The sequence below is a fragment of the Conger conger genome, chromosome 16, assembly GCF_963514075.1.
Source record: "Conger conger chromosome 16, fConCon1.1, whole genome shotgun sequence".
Lineage (NCBI taxonomy): Eukaryota > Metazoa > Chordata > Actinopteri > Anguilliformes > Congridae > Conger > Conger conger.
The window spans coordinates 38,533,050-38,555,199 of record NC_083775.1 but is presented as its reverse complement, the minus strand read 5'-3'; the positions used below and the strand labels follow the sequence as shown (position 1 = coordinate 38,555,199).

General features: G+C 39.2%; 1 protein-coding gene across 1 annotated transcript in view; it reads left to right on the top strand.

Annotated features, from left to right (window-relative positions):
• The first annotated feature begins 3,293 nt into the window (after positions 1-3,293).
• Positions 3,294-22,150, top strand: part of LOC133115457 (beta-1,4 N-acetylgalactosaminyltransferase 2-like) — a 29,519-nt gene continuing 10,662 nt past the window's right edge. Inside the window, exons 1-3 of the mRNA XM_061225364.1 lie at positions 3,294-3,456; positions 7,848-7,904; positions 12,749-12,898. Of these exons, the coding sequence (XP_061081348.1) occupies positions 3,332-3,456; positions 7,848-7,904; positions 12,749-12,898 (332 nt within the window). The 5' untranslated portion in view covers positions 3,294-3,331. The remainder of the gene's footprint in view (positions 3,457-7,847; positions 7,905-12,748; positions 12,899-22,150) is intronic.

Sequence of the window (22,150 nt, the reverse complement as noted above, 5' to 3'; positions counted from 1 at the left end):
TGTCTGAGGAATCTCAATAAAAAAACAGGCATACACAGAATTGGCACTGAAATGATGATCAGCATTCTGACAAAGTTACTAGCAGAGACTGGGGTTTAAATACGTGAGGGGAAATGACATAATAAGCGGGGCACTGAAGTGAGGAGAGCTTAAAAATAAGCAACAGGTGAAGAATATAATTGGATAATTGGGTATACAATAACAAGGGGGGAAACGAAAACGCGGACTGAATACACAAATACCGACACGTAAAACATATGGCTCCGGATTAGGCAGTGAACAATTGCACAGAGTTAGGAGACGAGCTAGGAGACGCAGAGGCAGGTATGAACACTTTGCTGAATCAAAGTAAGTCATCAGCAAACAAAGTACATTTATTAAGGACAGCAGCAATCAGCACCACACCAGTAATAAGACATAGCAAGTTGGTTTAAAATGTCGACATGATCAGACAATAATTGACTAATTATTCAAATACAGCAGAATAGAACATTGCCGAGGCCTTACCAGCATCTCATCCAAGACAGAGAAGGATCCCTGGCGGGGGCACCTCTCCAGTATTCTCACCTGGTAATACATCAGCTATGAATAGCATCAATAAACATTTTGTCTTCCGCAGCTTCATTTCAGGTTTCATAAGAAATTGTAGGCTACGAAACATTGGGAATAGTGGAAACAGTAGAAGAGCGTAGAATCATTGAAAAAAATCTGAATACTGTCACAAAAAGAAAAATTGGAATTATAATATACTGTGGGTTGTTTCAGTTTTTTTACAATTGCAAACAAGCAGTTTTTGATACTCTTTAGAACATTTTTTTTACTTTTCACAGTTAGCACAAGAGCACTGTATGTGGACCAAACTGAATAATTTTTTCCTTGCTTTTACAAAAAGTCAGGCTGAACCACCAAAAACTAGCTTCTTACAGTCAAGAGATATTAGCCCAATTAGGTCCCAACTGCACACTTTCTGGGAAACTCCAAGCGGATGAACTAAGCAGTATTACACGTGTAATGCAGGTCAAAGTTTGGCTGCTGTGCTCCAAGATATTAGCCCACAGGAGGCAGGCCCTCTGTTTCACGCACTGGGTTCCTCAGATGCATTGCGAAGCTAGCTTTTCAGCTTTTTCTTGAGCGTACTTGTGTGATTTACTTTGAGGAAGTGTCCTTACTATAATTATAACAGCGAGCATGTCTCAGGCTCCAGGGTACACTCATTCAATGTAATGAACTATTCTGGGTGGCAGAACTGGCTCTGCAACCTCACCCACACCTCCTAAATGCCAATCCCAATCAGTGAGTGGGCGAGGGAGCGGAGGACCGGCATGCCCTGGGGATGGTGTATGGTGGACTGACCGAAGAGTGACTGAGCATGGGCAAGGGAGCGGCGGACTTCGCTGGAGCGGTACAATATTAAAATTTTATTATAATATTGTACAACCCACCATCTCATGATGTTTCATTCTATCATGATTTAGATGAACAGCTAAAACTGCTAAATAGTCGCACTGAATCTCTCTTCTTTGGAGATTTTAATATTAACTGATTAGAGAGAAGTTGCAAACAAAAGTTAAAAAGGACAATGTCAAAACACAATTTTCAACAGATGGTGAAGGGTCCAACAAGAATCACCCGAACAAGTAAAACCATGATTGATCTGATCGTCCCAAACAGACCCGAACAAGTCACAAGGACGTATAATCTACTAACGGGGCTCTCTGGCCACAACATGACCCTGATAGTCAGAAAACTAACAAAACAGTGTCAACCAAATTTATTGATGAACATAAACCAGGGAATGCAGTCATTCCCAAAAATAAAATGGCATAATTTGAAAATGACCTAAATAATATTGACTGGAATGGCGTTTTAAAAAACAATGAGATAACTGTCGCAACTCCCTGATGAAAACGTTCACAGACATTTTATCCTACAGATATTTTATCGCCATGAATCAGTGACGCATATGTGTGATATAATTGTTAATGTGATGTAATTATTGTACAATGTAACTGTAATTGCTGTAACATTTGTATAGAACCTTTTATTTTTAGAAAAGCCTAACCAGGGACAGGGGTCGCAAATTAGCCTTGGCTAGAAACCCTACATGCAACACATCTGTTTCATGGTGTTTTTCAGTTGCAACCATAGCAACACCCTACACTGCATAGCTAACATTACAGTTCCACATGTTGTGACCTTTGAGTTTAAAGAATTCAGGCTCATTGAGCCAAACAAAATTATTGCAACTTTTTCTTTTTTTTTAAATTATTGCAAGATTTGCAGCATAAAAATAAAAGATGCAGGAGCAACCACGTCAATTTTCATCAGACATTCGAAAACTCATCAGGAAAGATCAGTTTACTGGCACAGGAGCTGACGCCACCGCTTTACCCTGTTGCCCTAACGTTAGTTAGCTAAACTGTTGTGTTGACAAAATAACACATTTCATTACATTACATTACATTAATGGCATTTTTTTATCCAGAGCGATGTACAACAATGTGAAAAGTGCATACCCATAACCAGGGATAAGTGCGCTGAAAGACCCTAGAGGGAAGTACAATTTAAACAATTTCTATTTCTGACCATTTAGTCAGCATCACGGGAGCGCAAAATCTCAAAATCAATATTTTGTTGATGTCAAGTTGTAGTGATGATGGCATTTCAAATGTTTTTTTAAAGGTGACAGTGAGTCATTTTGAATGTCATTAGGTGACGTTATGTTGTGGGCACATCGTTATTCCAATATGAACTGTATGTACTTTAGCTTGTTTGTAATAAAACCTGTAATTCAAAGCTGTAGAACCTGGGTTTGGCATGTACTGTAGTTGCATGCCGTTTGATGGCATTCCTTAGGATTCTAGGTTGATTTTCCGATAGCATAGAAGTAAATGCTTAACACTTACCTTTCATTTAAAATAAAAAAGTAAGAGCATATTAATTAACCAAAATAATTGGATTCAACACTGTAATTCTGTTTACAAATAAAGTTATAGTTATTATTATTAAGCCTGTTCGGGGGGTAAAAAAATTATCATCACAAAAAACCACTGTGGAGCTCCTATCTGGGTCGGAAAAAGCAAAGATATTATGTATGAGTGCATGTTTATGAATAAATGCTCAATCAAATGTAAGAAATGATCAATTCATGCCACCCATTATACGTGTTGTGTTGATCTTCTAACCAAAAAGTGCACTGAGGCCATGACTTAACAGGAACAACATTCAGCAAATAACTCTCAAGAACCCACCCCCCTTCTGTCAGGTAAATACTGTCATCCGAAGATATAGAAGGTTACTCCTGTGTGTCACCTCGGTCAAAACCACAGTTATGTCTTGTTTTAAATTCATGAGTTACAGCTGCCTGTTGAAATTCCTATTCACTCTTTCTTTATTAGCACTGTTTGCTTTATTTCAACGGGAAATAACACATTTTCCATTATCACCTCTTCAAAGGTAGGAATGGGTCTATATTTTTTTATCCACTATAACCTCCTTTTCCTTTTCCTTTTTCCATTCATTAATCTCTGAAAATACTTTAAGCTCTCTAGTAGCAGTTGTAATGCATTCTATTATGTTTTCTGTTTATTTCGAACACTGGCTTTATGTAGATCAGGCATGTGGCTAAGATCATTAAACTATTCAGGAATTATTGTTGAAGAAAATTGTTATGTATACAATTATACTGTACATATAAGTTTATATATCATTTTATATACAGTACGCAAAGGTCTTAGGCACCTACATAACATTCTGTACAGATAAGATTCTTTAAAAAATAATTAAATGAAAGTGAACAGTATGCAGTACTATACAGTAATATGTTACTTTTTTAAATTTAAATCTATCTATTTAAATTTATCTCTGTCAAATGAAATCTTTAGGAAAAAGAATATTTGGAAATCTCAAATGTGTTCTTTTATACAAACACACACACAAAAAAACAAACATATATATATATATATATAATAAAGTCTAGGGTGCACAGTACTATAACTACAGAAACTACATTTTCCGCATTCTTGTGTACATATCAGATGTCATGCCCGGGGTCCTATTTCATACGTCACTAACTGGGTTAGCCCGATTACAAGTGAAACTCGAAGTATTAGAATATCGTGCAAAAGTTAATTTATTTCAATAACTCAACTTTGAATGGCCTTTTCCTGACAATCCTCTCCAGGATGCGGTCATCCCTGCTGCTTGTGCACCTTTTTCTTCCACACTTTTTCCTTCCACTTAACTTTCTATTAATGTGCTTTGATATAGCACTTTGAGAACATCCAACTTCTCTTGCAATTACCTTTTGAGGCTTTCCCTCCTTGTGGAGGGTGTCGATGATGGTTTTCTGCACAACAGTCAGGTCAGCAGTCTTCCCCATGATTGTGAATTCTACTGAACCATAATGAGAGACAATTTAAAGGCTCAGGAACCCTTTGCAGGTGTTTTGGATTAATTAGCTGATTAGAGTGTGACACTTTGAGCCTACAATATTGAACCTTTCCACAATATTCTAATTTTCTGAGATTTTGAATTTGGGGTTTTCATAAGCTTTAAGCCATAATCATCAAAAATATAAGAAATAAAGGCTTGGAATATCTCACTTTGCATGTAATGAGTCTATATGATATATTAGTTTCACCTTTTTAGTTGAATTACTGAAATAAATGAACTTTTGCATAATAGTTTCACTTGTAGATTGTGGATGTTTTGGGATAAAGCCAAGTCATTAGGTTTCATGAAAGTATTTCACAACTTAGATGAGCTTGTTGCTGGGACAATAGTGCCTTGAGCACAAACATCCCATACCTTCAAATGCACGTCACCACAGTCACTCTGTTTTCCCCACTCTATTTACATTTCCTTTTAAATGCCTTGATTTGAGGACTAGGTGCCGATAACCATTTGTCTTTGGCCTAACCAGGAAACCTGTCAATATGAATGATCATATCTAAAGGAGTGTTTTGTCACAGAGGATGAAGCACTTCCTTTCAGCTAGTTTCCATTTGTTCAGATACTGCATATAAACTGTGTCATTCCCTATAAGGATTGTGTAAGATTGGAGAAAGCTCTGGAGAACGGAGCTCAGGAGCTTATGATTATCAATTTAATATGTACGTTGACACACAAGTATTAACTGAAACAGAAACAGCTGTGTAGGAGGGTTAAAACTGGGTGAGGAACAGCCAAACTCTGCCTCCAAGGTGAGGTTGCTGAAGAAGTTTAATGTCAGAAGTCATACACCATGGCAAGCAAAAAGACCACAGCAAAAAGACCCAAGGAAAAAGACCCTTCACCACAACAGTCCGGTGCAATGCCCGCATTACTGCTGACACTGCACTGATCCGCCTGTCGATCTCACGCTCCCTTGTACCCTCGTGAACAAGACCCCAAGATACTTGAACTCCTTCACTTGGGGCAATGACTCATTCCCAACCTGGAGGGAGCAATCCACCGTTTTCTGGCAGAGAACCAAGGCCTCGGACTTGGAGGTGCTGACTCTCATCCCGGCCGTTTCACACTTGGCTGCAAACCGCTCCAGTGCATGCTGAAGGTCACCGTCCGATGAAGCCAGCAGAACCACGTCATCCGCAAAAAGCAGAGACGCAATTCTGAGGTCACCAAACCGGACACTCTCCTCACCTCGGCTGCGCCTTGAGATCCTGTCCGTGAATATCACAAACAGGACCGGTGACAAGGGGCAACCTTGGCGGAGTCCAACCCCCACTGGAAACGTGCATGACTTTGTGCCGAGGATGCGGACACAGCTCTCACTTTGGTTATACAGGGACCGGATGGCTCGTAACAATGGCCCCGGTACCCCATACTCCCGCAGTACCCCCCACAGGGTTCCCCGGGGGACACGGTTGAAAGCCTTCTCCAAGTCCACGAAGCACATGTGGACTGGATGGGCAAACTCCCATGACCCCGCCAGCAACCCTGCCAAGGTAAAGATCTGGTCCACTGTTCCACGACCAGAGTAAGCTTTCCCGGGGAGGCTGAGGAGTGTGATACCCCGATAATTGGAGCACACCCACCAGTCCCCCTGCCAGAGATAGTTATTATTGTGTTAAAAAAAACTATTAGGGGTGGTGTCTCGGTGGCGCAGCCTGCAGAGCACTGACCGCGTGCTCATTGTGAGCCGCGATGTCAACGGTTCGAATCCGACTGTCTGACAATTTGTCGCATGTCTTTCCCTCTCTCTCGCCCCCATCCTTCCTGTCTCTATATACTGTCCAATAAAGCTGAAAAAGGCCTAAAAAATATCTATAAGAAAAAAAAACTATTAGATGTAACATGATAGCTATACACATTGTTTTATATTCGCTTCTATTTAGTAAGTATTATATTTCATTCAAAAAGACATTCAGAATGAAAATGTCTATAGTTTAATGACAACGCAATATGTTGTCACATTTTGAACACTTCATTTGTGAAACTTAACATTGATTACATTACATTACATTACGTGGTATTTAGCAGACGCTCTTATCCAGAGCGACGTACAACAAAGTGCAAATCAATCACAAGAACAAGTGCAAAAGTAGACCTGAGAGGACAGTACAGTTCCGAGTCCTAGTGTAAACATACAGAAATTCAGAACCCTTGAAGAGTACAATCAACATTCAAACTAGCATACCACTGTTGGCAGCTAGAATACAACAACAGCCAATAAAAACAACAATACCTATACAAGTAAAAATATCTATACATAAGGCCAATCACAGTGATTGTGAGTTGGGGAGGGAAAGGTGTAGCCTGAAGAGATGGGTCTTCAGTCTGCGCTTGAAGGAGGTCAGAGACTCTGCCGTTCTGACATTCACCGGGAGGTCATTCCACCACCGTGGGACCAGGACAGACAGCAGTCGTGAGCGTGAAGAGCAGGTGTGGCGAGGGGGAGGCGCCAGACGGCACAAAGTGGCAGAACGAAGGGTCTTGTTGGTGTATAGGTCTTGATAAGGGATTGAATATACATAGGGGCTGATCCTTTAACTGCCTGGTATGTGAGCACCAAAGTTTTAAATTTGATGCGAGCCATAACAGGCAGCCAGTGGAGGTTGCTGAGCAGGGGGGTGACATGTGAATGTCTGGGAACCAGACGGGCTGCAGCATTCTGGATGAGTTGTAGGGGTCTGATGGCAGATGCTGGAAGGCATGATTGATTGATCTCTCATGCCTTTAACCTTGCAAAGAAGCTCATTGTTAAGTTCCTCATAATGTCTGTCTAATGAATGTCTTTGGGAAACATTACATTACATTACATTATTGGCATTTGGCAGAAGCTCTTATCCAGAGCGACGTAGACTAAGACTGATTAGTCGATTAGACTAAGCAGGAGACAATCCTCTCCAGGAGCAATGCAGGGTTAAGGGCCTTGCTCAAGGGCCCAACGGCTGTGCGGATTTTATAGTGGCTACACCAGGATTAGAACCACTGACCTTGCATGTCCCAGTCATTTACCTTAACCACTACGCTACAGGCCGCCCCACCCATGTAATAAGAGAACGCTCTTTGATTAAGAACCTTGGTAACACTCGTTACTCTGAAGATTACACACCTCGACTTTTCACTGATTTAATAATTTTAATAAAATAAATATTATATAATATAAAGTTGCCCCAGAATTTTTCACTGTCAGTTTTCAGAACCATATTGTTTTATATTAAAATGCGCACATGTATTTTTTGTCCTTTTTGTGTTGTTTACTAGATCATTTTGGCCAAGTGCTTATTGATGTGTTGCCCGTGTGCAATTCTTGTGCTCACCATCATATTAAACATCCAATTCCAATTAGGCTAATTATTGGCAATTAGTACTTTAATATATGGTTTTCATTATTTCAACAGGTACAACAACATTATAAGACACGAAGATCTGGATGAACTTACTTCAGAAGCAGAATGGTAAGTATATATAAAATATTTAATATCAAAACTATGTATTGTTCATGTCATGTAGCAACAACTATGCTATGACTTCAAAGTGCTCGATACAATCCTTTAATGTTTATAATATTAACTTAATGAATAGCAGTTAGGTATGTCTGTTCAGATGCTGAACTAACATTTAGGACGGTTTGTTATCTTTGTTATTTTAGCTGTAACATGAATTTAAATGAAATAGTTTTCTGCCAGCGATTCTCCGTGGGTGCATCCCAAAATGTATTCTCATTTCCTCCACTTCATATTACATTACGTGGTATTTAGCAGACGCTCTTATCCAGAGCGACGTACAACAAAGTGCAAATATTGATGGAGCAGACGACGAGAGGAGGAAAAGAGGAAAAGAGGAAACATTTATGGGGACGCACCCCCATATCTACACAGTTAGCGCACTTCACGTGACAATAGCAGAAAGCTGTGTAAAACACCAAGTAGGCTAAAAGAACTAGAAATGCAGATGTGTGTATCAGCTCACTGGTACTTGAAAAAATAATATACATTTAAAGGCAGACTATGCAGAACTTCGCACTGTTGTGTTTACATACAAAAAACATATACGCCCCATTTTCAACCCCTCCTCTTCATTGCAGACTACCATGTGCCACGATAGCGATGAGCTAAAAAACCGCAGCCCATATGATTCGTAAAACTTCGCTTCAGTAGTCGCTTTCCACACGAACTTTTTAGCTAGCTAATTAACTGACATTACTCGCGTTTGCATTTAGTTAACAAACTTTAGTTAGCAAAATTTTGCTAAACATTGTGGGGGTGATTTGAATGAAACGGCAACTGTGGTTAATGTTAACACCAGTGAATTTCTAGCCTGCCTGGAAGGAAGCGTTGCACAATTCTGTAACATAATATGCATACTTTCAAACTAAGTCGTCACTTTCCACACAGGGCTTTTAGTTCGCTGTTTAACTGATATTGCTTCTGGCGATGCTTGTGGATTTCAGTCTGCTCAACCTGCACAATTATAAACATAAGCATGCATACTCACAAACGCATCAATTCATTGTTGCTTTTATTTTTATCAGACATCTCCAGTGTTCTGAAAGGCTGAGCTCTCTGCCTAGGGCTGCAACTAGGGTTGCCACATTTGATTTGTAAAGAACCGGGACATCTGACGCGCCATAATCCCTTAAGAAAAGTTATCTTTTTGCCCAGTCTGAGTTGTACGTTGTATATCGTTTTTTTTTTTTTGCTGCTGGTTGCTTGTCTGATTTTGTTCTCACGTAATAATACTGCACCCCCCAGTGGAATTACATACAAAACAGTACAGCCTGACACAATCTTTCTGTAACAACTGAGGACACATGTGAACACTTACTCTTAACAAGAACAATCCCGGGAAAACCAGAACGTGTGGAAAACCCTAGCTGCAACTAACGATTATTTTGTCATCAATGAATCCGTGTCTATTATTTTTATCGATTAGTCGATTAATGTAAAGGATTAATTTACTTGGGGTAATTTACAATTTGCAGTTGAACCTTTCAAAATGTATTGACGTAATTGAAGTACGATGTCTTACTGCTTTTAATGTATGGACTCATTATAGCTACATCTCTTTAAATAATATAATTCCCCACCAGTTACTTTGAAATTGTTTTTCATTATATACAATTTATCTATGCCTGTAGCTACATGCTGAAAAAAATTAATGAGATAATCCGATGGAGGGTATGATTACAGATTACTTGCGGAAGCTTGTATTTTTGTTTGTCTGTGCACTACGCAGTGTGCACATGGCTACTTGGCATAAGACCAATCAAAAAAAGGATTTATAATACAGAAATGTCGACCTTCTGAAAAGTATGTTCATTTATGCACTCAATACTTGGTCAGGGCTCCTTTTGCACAAATTACTGCATCAATGCGGCGTGGCATGGAGGCAGTCAGCCTGTGGCACTGCTGAGGTGTTATGAAGCCCAGGTCAGCCTGTGGCACTGCTGAGGTGTTATGGAGGCCCAGGTCAGCCTGTGGCACTGCTGAGGTGTTATGGAGGCCCAGGTCAGCCTGTGGCACTGCTGAGGTGTTATGGAGGCCCAGTCAGCCTGTGGCACTGCTGAGGTGTTATGGAGGCCCAGGTCAGCCTGTGGCACTGCTGAGGTGTTATGGAGGCCCAGGTCAGCCTGTGGCACTGCTGAGGTGTTATGAAGCCCAGGTCAGCCTGTGGCACTGCTGAGGTGTTATGGAGGCCCAGGTCAGCCTGTGGCACTGCTGAGGTGTTATGGAGGCCCAAGTCAGCCTGTGGCACTGCTGAGGTGTTATGGAGGCCCAGGTTGCTTTGATAGCGGCCTTCAGCTCGTCTGTATTGTTGGGTCTGGCATCTCTCATCTTCCTCTTGACAATACCCCATAGATTCTCTTCACCCCGCACCTGCTCTTGGCAAACAACCAGACCTCAAGTTCTGGATGCCCTCCCTCTAACACGTCATCCATACACGTCACTCTGTATCTTTCGCTTTTATAAGACGAACTAAACAGCAGTAATCATTGAAAATATACAGACAAACTAAACATTTCATTAATATTCACTTCTAATATACTTTTCTAATATACAGACATACTAAACATTTGATTAATTATTCTCTTCTAAGGGAGTAAATGTACGTAGCATTCTTTGCTCTCATTTCAACAGTTTTCACTGTGGTTTCTTGCGTTTTCATAAGCTCAGCTATAATTAAGGTTCTAGGTCAAATAGATACACTTCTGGCATAAAACACAGAGAGTCCCGGAGAAATCAGCTGTACAGTCATATCTTGCTCTGCCTGTGTCTTTGACAGCTGGCTGCTGTGTAATTCTAGCACAATTTAGCAGTTAATCAGTTTGAAACTATACAGGGTACATATCATACTTTAATACAGATATATTGATAAACTTTTAGCACACATCGTCGAGAGTTTTGGAGGAACCAGCCTGCTCACTAAGGTCACTTGTGATTTTTTATCATGCTTTTAGGAGGGAGATCTTTTGTTCTGTGAATTTTCCCCTACAAAACCAGTTACTTGCAGTTGCTGGAAGTCTTGCTGGAAAAGGAAATCAGCATCTCCATAAAGCTTGTCAGCAGACGGAAGCATGAAGTGCTCCAAAATTGGCTTTGCTTGACAATCCTGTCAAGGCTGCGGGCATCTCTGTTGCTTGTGCAACCTTTCCTACGACACCTTTCCCTTCCACTCAACTTTCCATGATACAGCACTCTGCGAACAGCCAGCCCTTTCAGCAATGACCTTCTGTGGTTTCCCTCCTTGTGGAGGATGTCAATGAGTGTCTTCTGGACAACTATCAAGTCGTCCTATCAAGTAGTCTTCCTATGATTGCCCGACCAAGTATTGAGTGCATAAATGAACATACTTTTCAGAAGGTCGACATTTCTGTATTATAAATCCTTTTTTTAAAATATTTTTTCTTATGTAATATTCTAATATTTTGAGATACTGGATTTGAGCTGTAAGCCGTAATCATCAAGATTAAAGCAAAAAAAGGATTTAAATATTTTATTTTCTCTATAATGAATCTAGAATATATGAAAGTTTCACTTTTTAAATTAAATTACGGGAAGAAAAAAAAACTTTTCCACGATATTCTAATTTTTTGAGATGCACCTGTACATAACAACAGCAAGCTAGATAACCTAGCATCACAGCTACTGGATCCTTTCTTTTAAGGCGTTCGTGCAAGGCCGTCATGCTGCTGTGATCTGCCGCTTCGTCTTTGCACAACACAGTGTGCAAAGCACCACATTATTGGGTTTTTGCTTCAAGAATTCCCACACTTTGGATGCTCTGATTTTTTGGATAAACTCTCTTTCAGCTGGTTTTGCCGCCACCATGTTCAAAACAATACGATGCGTCGGTTATGAATATCCTAATTGACCAAATTATATGGTCGACGTCATTGACAACGACATTGACATCTCTGCCTAGGAGAAGAAATACGCTGGTAGAATCTCCCGAAAATATAAGCAGTAATGTTAGTTATGTGCAGTGGGACCCAGCTGTCATGGCCAGCCAGCTGATGTACAAAGCTGAATTGAACTTGGCGATAGAGCAAGTGCAATGGAGACTGCCGCAGGAGTTAAACAAAGCTGTCGTTCACAAAAACTACTCATCATAAAAATATGAATTTGGTATGGAAATTATCAAAATACTTTCAGCTTGTCGGACATATAATAAAAATATATTGTTTTCAAAAGATATAGCTAAATTCGGTAAAATATCTTATTCCCGCAATATTATACTTAACCCCAAGAAGGAGCGTGTACTTCAAAGTACCCGGATTCCCCGGTCTGGTCTATACAGTTGCCCAGAAGAGGCCTGAACAGTTTTTCGAATAACAGATACAAATAGACAAGGAAGGTACTGAGCAGAAGTGAACACAGATTCAGGCTTCCAGTGCATCATAGTAATAACTGAGCATGTTTGTTCCATAATATCTGTAATATGAAAATCTTGCATAGTATGCCTTTAAATAACTTTTTCATTCAAATGCATTTTCAGTATATTACATTTCTGTATTGCGGAATATACTGGCAATCAATCTCTACTCCCCTTGTTTGCACCAGACAATTAATTTATCTTGTATTACTTTGACACCACAGTAGATATGTGAACCTCAAATATTCATTCAGATTACAAATATCATGTTACATGCTATGAGGCAACAAAATTGGAAAACTGTTCAAGGGGAACCATACTTAAGAAATAGGAAATATTTAGTGTATGCCATCATGAATGACGAGATGTTGTTTCTCTGAACTTTGTCACATTCAGTCAAGTTCTAATACATGCTGTGTTTTTGTAGGATCTACAACCCCATGCCTAATATCACCTATCAGCAAAAGGCATGCTCCTGTCCGAAGGGAACCTTAAATTTGAGCAGTTTCTTGAACCCAGATGAGCTGGATGTCATTATTAGACAGAGAGCTGAGCAGTACAAAAGCTATCAGACCAGGTGAGTGAGCTTTAATGTGATTGGTAGGAATAAAACAAGGTGCCCAACAGTATAAAATAGTAATGGAGAGCATTTATATAAAAGCACAGGTGAGCGGACCTGTAGAGGGCTGGGTGGTACGATGACAATAGGCCTCAAAAGTCACGTTGTCATTCCCTTTGGAAATACCTACGGTTCATCAGCATTTTCTCAACTTCCGGATCAGAAAATCTGAGGAGAAATTAATAGGAGAATCTATAGGAGAAATTAATAGTTTTTTTTTTTATCCCTGAAAATAAATGTATATGAAAAAAAGAATGCTTTTTTAAGTCTATTTTTATAGTGGTTGCTGATGGCTATTACTTGTTTGTGTAATACATTATAAGTTGTCTACTTAATGCAGTTGTATATATCGTGTGGAAGTAAGCAATGTAGGATTATGTAAAAAAAAAAAAAAAAAAAAAACTTCAGCTGTGCAATACTGAAGGACTGAAAGTAGGTGAACGGAGATACCTTCCCAGGCCAAGCTGAAGGACATTCCCATCACATAGACTGGGAACTGGTCATAACAACCCAGGGGAAGCTGGGAAAGTGAATAACAGGACATGTTCATTCAGTGGTTAGCAGAATATGGAAATGAACAACCTTGAAACTTCATCATAAGTGCCTTCTAGCATATGTGATAGGAACTGAGTATAAAGCAAGCAGAATTTCATCGGAATTGTTCACTGACCATAAGAATGCATAAGTAGAAGGGTGTCACTGTGGGTCATTGGTTCATTAGTAAGAAGGAGGAGAAGATATGATACTATATATATGTTTGTCTGTCTTTGTTCGGGGAACTCCTGAAGCCTCTGCATAGGTGAACGGACTTTCCAGGGTACCTTGTTCCATAAATGGTTAACTGGTATTCAGATAATTTCCTTCATCATCTTCACCTTCATCCTTCATCTTCATTAAATTGAACTTAATGAGGAGAAATTTAAGACCTTACATCCGCAGTCGCTGCAAGTGTTGTTAGTCTTGTTATAGCTGGTATTCTCGTTTGTAATTTTTATTGTATTGTATTTTATTGTTTATTTTAATTGTCGTAGCTTTACATTTATTTTCTGGTAGCAGTAGCATTGACTAGCCTGGGATCCCTTCACACAGAACCGCTAGCTGTGACGCATAAAACATGTGCTGTGCTGTTAGCTTTTGGTTATTGGTTAATAAAAATTTCGGTTGAAAAGTGGCATTGGAGTTATTGCTGAATGGTACGGAATGAGTTCATCTTCACTGTGACTTTAAAAGCACAGGCATTAACAATACATAGGCCACGTTAGCACGTTTTGTGATGCTACAACGCACGTTTAACTAGGGTAGCGTGCCGGTTCCAATACAGCCATGTCAAATAAGACATCAGTGAGATCATAGCTAGCTGAGGAGAAAATGTACAAAACACTGCCGTTATGAAAATCTACAAGAAAGCTTCGAAACAGCAATTTGAGCGCAGGGCAGAGCAGTATCCGGGAGATTACCATGAATCAGGTGGAATATTAATTTGCAAATGGGTCATACTAAGAAAACGTGCCATTTTGCATTCTGAAAATCAGATTTTCAAAGTATTGTTTTTGTTGTGTTTAAGGATTTATTTGGATTAAGTAGACCCTTACCTGTCAGAAAAATATGTGGTGCTATCTCAGGCTATCTTACTTATTTATTTTCTTAAAATAATCAACATGCACAAGTGTGTTTTGTCAACCCTGTTACACACATCAAATTGTATTTAAAATTATTTGAATCATACTCATAATAAATCTGGTATATTATGAAAGATACATCATCCCTGTTGACATTAAGAGTGTTTATCAATTAAAATAATGAGGAATATGTTTTTTTTTACATGGATGAATACATCCAATCTGCCCAGTCACTGTATCTTAGTTTTTAGGAAAAAATCGTGAAAACAAACTAATGTGTTTATAATCATATCCTAACTACTTAAGGGGGGTATTGTTATATTTTACTTAACATATGCAAAATGTTAAGCAAAAAAGATATATAAGGAATAAGCTTTTAGACCTTAGGATAGCATCTTAGAATTTAGCTTCACAAGATATCTATGGGCTGTTGAGGAGAGAGTAACGCAAGACAGCTGTAGTCAAGCTGGAGTGGCGCGCTCCCTCTGCGCGCCACTCCAGGATATGGATATGGAGAGAGGAGTGACGTACGCGGTGCGGACTCAGCCCAAGAGTTGTGGCAGCGGGACTGATGTCGAAGAGGTGTTCATGCGCATCCCTCATCATACAGAAAAGCTGGTGAAAGAGTTAAAGGGCTTTTACGACATGCTTGGAGCCGTGAACTGCACCTGGAGGCCAACAGACGGGACGCGGGGTTCCTCCACGCTACAGAACACCTTCCTGCTGGACCCACGCAAGAACCTGAAGCCTCCCCCCCTAACCTCAGTGTCAGTGAGGAGAGGCATATGCTGCGGCTGCACTGCAAAACCCCCGACGTGTTCGAAGACATACCAGTGCACATCCCATACAACAGGCAGGAGAAGTACGAAGTGCAAAGTCACGTCTTTCGAAAGTCTGGGTCCTGATCCTGCCCCAGATTCCCAAACCAATGCAGCTATTCAAAGAGCTCATCAACAGCAAGGAGGAGGGATCAAATCCCGCAGAAAACGAGATGGCTATATTTAGGGCATGGGTGGTAATTATAATCTATATTACTTGTAAAAGTAGGAAAAGTAGTACATAGAAGTAATACATTTTAAGTTTCCTTTCATTTTTATGTCTTTTATTTTTTAGTAAGATACTATATACGATATAAATAAGTAGTAGACTTTAGGGGTGTTCGTACCCATTGTATTAATGGAAGTTCAGTAGCTTTTATCTCCGTGATGGGGGAGCCATAAGATAAGGTAAAGGCCAAAGAGGATGATGGGTATTTGAGGGGTGTACCTTGACTTTTAAACATCATGGTGGAAAGGTAAAATTAGAAAGAGCTAAAGGGGTATATGTAACTTGCATGTGATCAGCAAACTGAAAGATGATATTTACACTGTAATCTGTATAACTCTATTCTTTTGATTGATTATAATAAAGTATATCTTACTATAATCATATGTGATAAAGATTCTTTAGAGGAATACATTGAATACAGGACATCGAATACCAGATTTGCATCACACCCTTCACTTCGAGACTGGGTTGGAAGTTCAGTAGAACTTACCAGGGCTCCAGAACGTTCGGAGTACTTGAGTTCGTCCCCGAGACACCTCATGGTGAGGTACTGCTCGTGGGAACGTGAGGTCTGAGCTTGGCAAGGGGTCCGTGGCTCACGACATCATCTTCATAAAAGGCAGAGGATATTACTTCCTGAAAATTATGTCACTTTTGGGATAGTCCATTGTCCCTGAGGGGGGTGTTTATCCAAAGTAACAGGGTTGACGCAAAACGCAGGGACAGCACTAAAATGTTATTTTTTTCAATATTCCAAAAAGGTGAAGAATGAAATAGATGCATTATAGGTTAACTGACAATTGAAGATAATTTGATTTCATCCTCCTTAAAAGCCTGTTGTGAAGACTGTTTATTTACCAAATGATACCAACTAAATTTATAAATGTTTTGTTGTTTATATAGCTTTATGAGGTAGTTTTTGTGTCAGGGATATGAAATGGCACGTTTTCGTAGAATGACCCCAATACTGCCAGTATTCGGTAGACTGGACCAGAAAAGATACGTGCAGCAACCACATTAGATCCTTGGCTCACAAAAGGAACAAAGACAAAATAACTTCAGACAACACTCCGCAGTAGCCTGAAATCATCTGATGTAAGGAGAGAATTTGGTGAAATGTGTGAGGCCAATATCCCATTACAGAAATTGCGAAAAATCCGGCCATTTATGGTGAAGCTCTGCCGGCAGGGGGGAGCGTTGCCCGCAAATGAATCCTCACTACGGCAGATTCATTTACCCAGGGTGTTACACATGGAGCAGTTTCTGACAAATGTCCGTTGTTGTTGACGAAATGACAGACGACAGAGACTACAGTGTTCTGAACATCGTCATCGGTAAATTTGCTATTCAAACTACTGTAAGTTACTACAGTGTAACATGCGTTTCAGAATTACTGTGTTGCACTCAAGATTTAAATAGTGTTGGTCAAAATAAATGTATCACAATGGTAATGTCAGTCAGAGATGTCATGTAATGTCAGTAGAAGCATGAACTTTTAAAGGACATCCCTTTCAGTTTTTCTGATTTCTTTTAAATAAATAATAAAAAAATATAATTTAACTATTGAATTATTTCGTTATTGCACTGCACTGCACTGCATAGAACTGAACTGCACTGCCACTGTTTGCAGATGTACGGTTGTTAAAAACATACTTTTGTATTATTTTTTTGTAAATCCATATGAAAAAAATATGAAATCCGAAAACGAGAAAATTCTAATCCGAGAAATACGAAAACAGGAAAATTCAAATTCAAATTCAAAAGATAAAACGGATTTCATAGGGCCCTACTTAAGAGAGAAATAAGTCTGGATAAAAACATCGAAATGCCATTTTAAATCACAAACTGTGACAGAAATGGTTATGCGAAAAGGTCATACATTTTTCAAAGGTCATCAAGTAATGTGGATGTCCCGCTGAATTGCATTTCCAGTATACTGCTAAATGCTATGCTAGTGCATTTCATCATAGATGGCAGCAGCGGCAGCTTCATATAAGCAAACAAAGCATTAAATCATTCTGCAACCACAAAATTATGTACCATCAGCAAATGATCAATATGCAGCTTTTCATTGCTTAAAAATAATAATATTGTATTATGAGTGTGCGGTCAGATTTGTGTTCTAAATGCAACAGCAAAGAGGATGTTATATATCACCGGCTGCCCAGTCTCATAGGACGTACGTGTTATGTACCGTTCTGAGAACCCAAACGCAGACCACAGGATAATCCAAAATCGTGTTTAATAGTCCAAAATCATAGCCAGGAGATCCAATACAATGACAAAAACGAAAGGCAAAAGAATAGTCGAAAAACAGGCGAGAAAATCCAGAAAATCAAAAGGCTAAAGTACAGAGGGACGAAGGCAAGAATCAAAACCAGAAAACAAAGCAGAATGTCGAAAAGCAGAAAAGCAGAAAGGCAAACAAAACAAAAGGGCAAGGCAGGCTCGGAAATCAAAAGGCAAAGGGGTGTCTATCAAGAATGTCAAGAGTTAGGCTTACGAATTATTCGGCACTAAAACTGATCAACGTTCTGACATGCACAATGGAGAGCCAAAAACACCCATAGACTGGAATGCACAATGGAGAGCCAAAAACACCTATAGACTGGAATGCACAATGGAGAGCCAAAAACACCCATAGACCGGAATGCACAATGTCTATTTGTCTATTTGTTTAGCCCACCTTTCTCCCGAGTCCTAGATTGTCACCTTCCCTCATGTATTTAAACCTCAGTCTCTGCTGTGTACTTTGTCAGAACGTTGATCATTTTCAGTGCTGAGTTCTTTGTATTATTGAGATTTCTTATGACACCCCATTTGTTTTCCGAGTTTGCCTTGCCCTCTTGTTTTGGTTACCCATCTGTTAATTTGGTTTTTGATTATTTGCTTGGTTTTTTCGACTCTGATTTTTGCCTCAGCCCTTTTGTATCTTCGCCTTTCTGACTCCCTGGATTTTGACCTTTTGCTTGTTTTATTGTACTACTGTTTTGGGCATTGTCTGTGGATCTCTTGGCTTTGAACTTGGACTCATTAAACATCTTTTGGATAATACCTTGGTCTGCTTTTGGGTTCTCAGTGTCGTACATAAGAGTTTCATGATAGGCCAGTTCCTCCCTGGTTCCTCCCCCTTAGATTACTAAAAAGGTACTGCCTGCTGCTTTTTTCCTCACTTCTCTCTTGTGCATAGCAAGAGACTGTTGACTGAACGTGTTCTGAACATAGATTAAGGATATATCTACTTAACTAGTATCATGTCATGGTGTGATTGGGGTGCATTCAAGATTGCAAACATTAGCGAATATATTCAAACTTTTTTATGTTTGCCACAAACAATTTTAAAAGGTAGTGCGCCGTGAACTGAAATGGCACCCAATGGGGAAGATACAGAGAGAACTAAAGTTGACAATTATTTTGCTGTTATAATACACATACTATAATCGCTCTGGATAAGAGCGTCTGCAAAATGCCATTAATTTAATGTACACTTTAATGAATGTAATAGTTGTTCTTACCTTAAAAAATAAATCACAAATCAGCAACGAATCAGCTAGTTGGCATCGTAAGATCTAAATTGCATTCATTTTTATTTGAAATGCGTTGGTGGCACACCAAATGAAATGTTCATTTAAAATCATTCAACTGTAACTTTGCTACAAACATAGTTTTCCTTGAATGTTTGCTGTCTTGAACGCACCTCTGGTAGGAACTATCGTGACTGGGTATTCCAGACTGAACTTTATCAGGTGTTTGTTCTGGGTTGCTACCGATAGGTTTATTAGATAGACATGCCCCAATCATTTCAAAGCATGAATGGTGGAACTACCTGGAGCTTTCTACATGGGTCAGAATTACGTAAAAAACTGTAATATCATACTTTCTACATCTGTTTGCAAATGATTAGAATTTTTAGGACTACATTTTGAAATAGCTAAAAAACATTGTATTACTGTTGTTGGTTGCTTCTGCCATCGTACTGTGACTTGTTGATTAATTCAACCACCTGGCCAAATCTTAAATACCCCTAGAAAGCGACTGTCATTGACTTAAAAGTACAATAGGTCATTTCAGTGCAACAACAGACACCCTAAAACACTGACTTTCCATGAATATCAACCCAAGAACTTCGTTTTAAAGAAGAGATAATGATTGGCAAAAGCCGAAAAAGACAGGAAATTCACATAAGCTGTAATGTTTCTGATTTTAGTCTGTTAGTTTATTTGTTCTTCTTGTTATTTATTATTATTCATATCTGGTTATCTGTCATCCACTACAGTTCATTGCATTTGTCTTCCTCTGTTATGTCTGTGTTTGTATGTTTCTGACCCCAATCACTCCCCTGTCTGCGTGCTGCACTATTCGGGTGGTTTTGGAATTTTCCGGGTTTTTGACGATTCCTTCTCAGCCTCGCTTTTTCTTACTTCTTGCATTTTCACTAGTTCATGTTGTAGATAGCACTAATTTACTAATAACAACTAATATAGATATTGCACAGTACTAATTATATTAACACACTAACTGACTAATTAGATTTAATTACGTAAACTAACACACTAACGATATCTCCAGTTTCAATTCTGCTCTGTAACTCCGCCTCTCTGTTCTATCACTGATTACTTGCATTGATTCAGCGAAGTGTTCCGGGACGGTATGTAACAGAAGCACCGAGAACATTATCTTGACCTATGCATTGACAAGGCTTCCAACACACAATGCATGAATACCTGCTATGGGTACTGTAACTATGGTGGTCTACTTCAAACAACATGTACCACTGGGCGGGATGCTGAAGAATCAATCAAATATTCTCTTTGAATCAACAACCAAATAGATTCTTTTAATTATTTAAATTTAAATAAAACAATTACTATGAAGTTAAATTGCAGACTTTTAGCTTTTGTTTTAGGGATTTTACATCCATATAGTGCAGGAATTGTTGCCATTTTACAGGACCAAAAGTAATTGGACAACTGGTTGCTCAAATGTTCATGAATAAAAGAGCTACATTTGGAGTCAACATGAGGCAACAACAGTAAATATCAGAGACATAGGCAAAAAATGAGGTGTGTCAAAACCTACTGTTTGGTAGATTGTTAAGCGAGAACACACTGGTGAGCTCAGCACTGGCAAACGACCTGGTAGGCCAGGGAAGACCAGTGTAGTGGATGACAGAAGAATCCTTTGAATGGTGAATGAAAATCCCTTTGTAACAGATCAATAGCACTCTCCAGCATGTAGGCATAGATGTGTCAAAGACGACAATCAAGAGAAGATTGCTTCAGCTTAACATCAAGGCGTTCACCACAAGATGAAGCCAGCTGGCAAGCCTCAAGGACAATTAATAATAATTTAATTAATTTCTAACTGTGTTATGGACAGATGAGACGCAGATCAACCTCTACCAGAGTGATGGAAAGAGGAAAGTGAACGAGTCATGATCCAAAGCACTTCATCTGTCAAACATGGTGGAGGTAGTGTTATGGCTAGGGCATGTTTAGTTCCCACTGACACTGTCTGTGTTCATTGATGATGTCATTGCTGATGGCATGTACAGAAATATCTTGTCTGCTCAGATCCAAGCACAAGCCTCAAATCTTTTGGATGACGTGTCATCATGAGAGCAGGATAGTGATCAAAAACATACAGCCAAAGCAAGCAAGAAGTTTTTTTTAGGGACAAAAACTGGCATGTTCTTGATGGGAAAAGTCAAATCACCTATCTTCAATCCAACTGAACATGCATTTCACTTGCTGAAGGCCAGACTGAAGGCAAATAGCCCCTGAAACAACCAGGAGATGTGATGTCTCCAGGCAATCATTAATTGCAAAATGAAATATTGAATATGATGACTTTGTGGATGTAAAAACCCTTAAAGCTGAATGTCTGCACTTTAACAACATGGTGATTACTATATTTCAAGTGTTTGCTGGAGTACAGAGCGAAACAACAACAAAAATGTGTCACTGTCCAAATACTTATGGACTGCACTGTAAATCAGGTTCATGTCTTTGTTTCCCAACATTGCAAGGAGGGGAGTTTCTATGTTGTCTTGGCACAATTTCACTAACTAATATTCACAGCTGGCTAATGTACACTTTATATGGTATTTCGATATGCAAGCCAAGCTCAGCAAACAGCTTGCTAAAGCACTGATCGAAACAATTACACTTTGCCCCAGAATACTGGTGTGCTTTGGCGGAACCTTATGCTGACACAGTGAGTCCTGACAATAAAATAAATAGTTCTGGATCAAAATGCCTTTTTGAGATACTATAAATGTTATGATTAACTATAAATTGGCACATTGATTAGCAGAAAAGGAGAGGTCCATAGAGGTCCGTTATATAATAGCGAACTGCATCTAAAAATTTGGCAAATCTACAACATACATCATATCTCAGCAAAACTATCCAGATGGATAGATTGTATTCTGGGTAAGTGGAAATATAAGATACTTTAATTTTTAAATCAGATCCTAACAAGTAACTGGCTACATGAGTAACTTTTTCAGTACATACTTTCTTAATCTTCCTCAAGTAGCGAT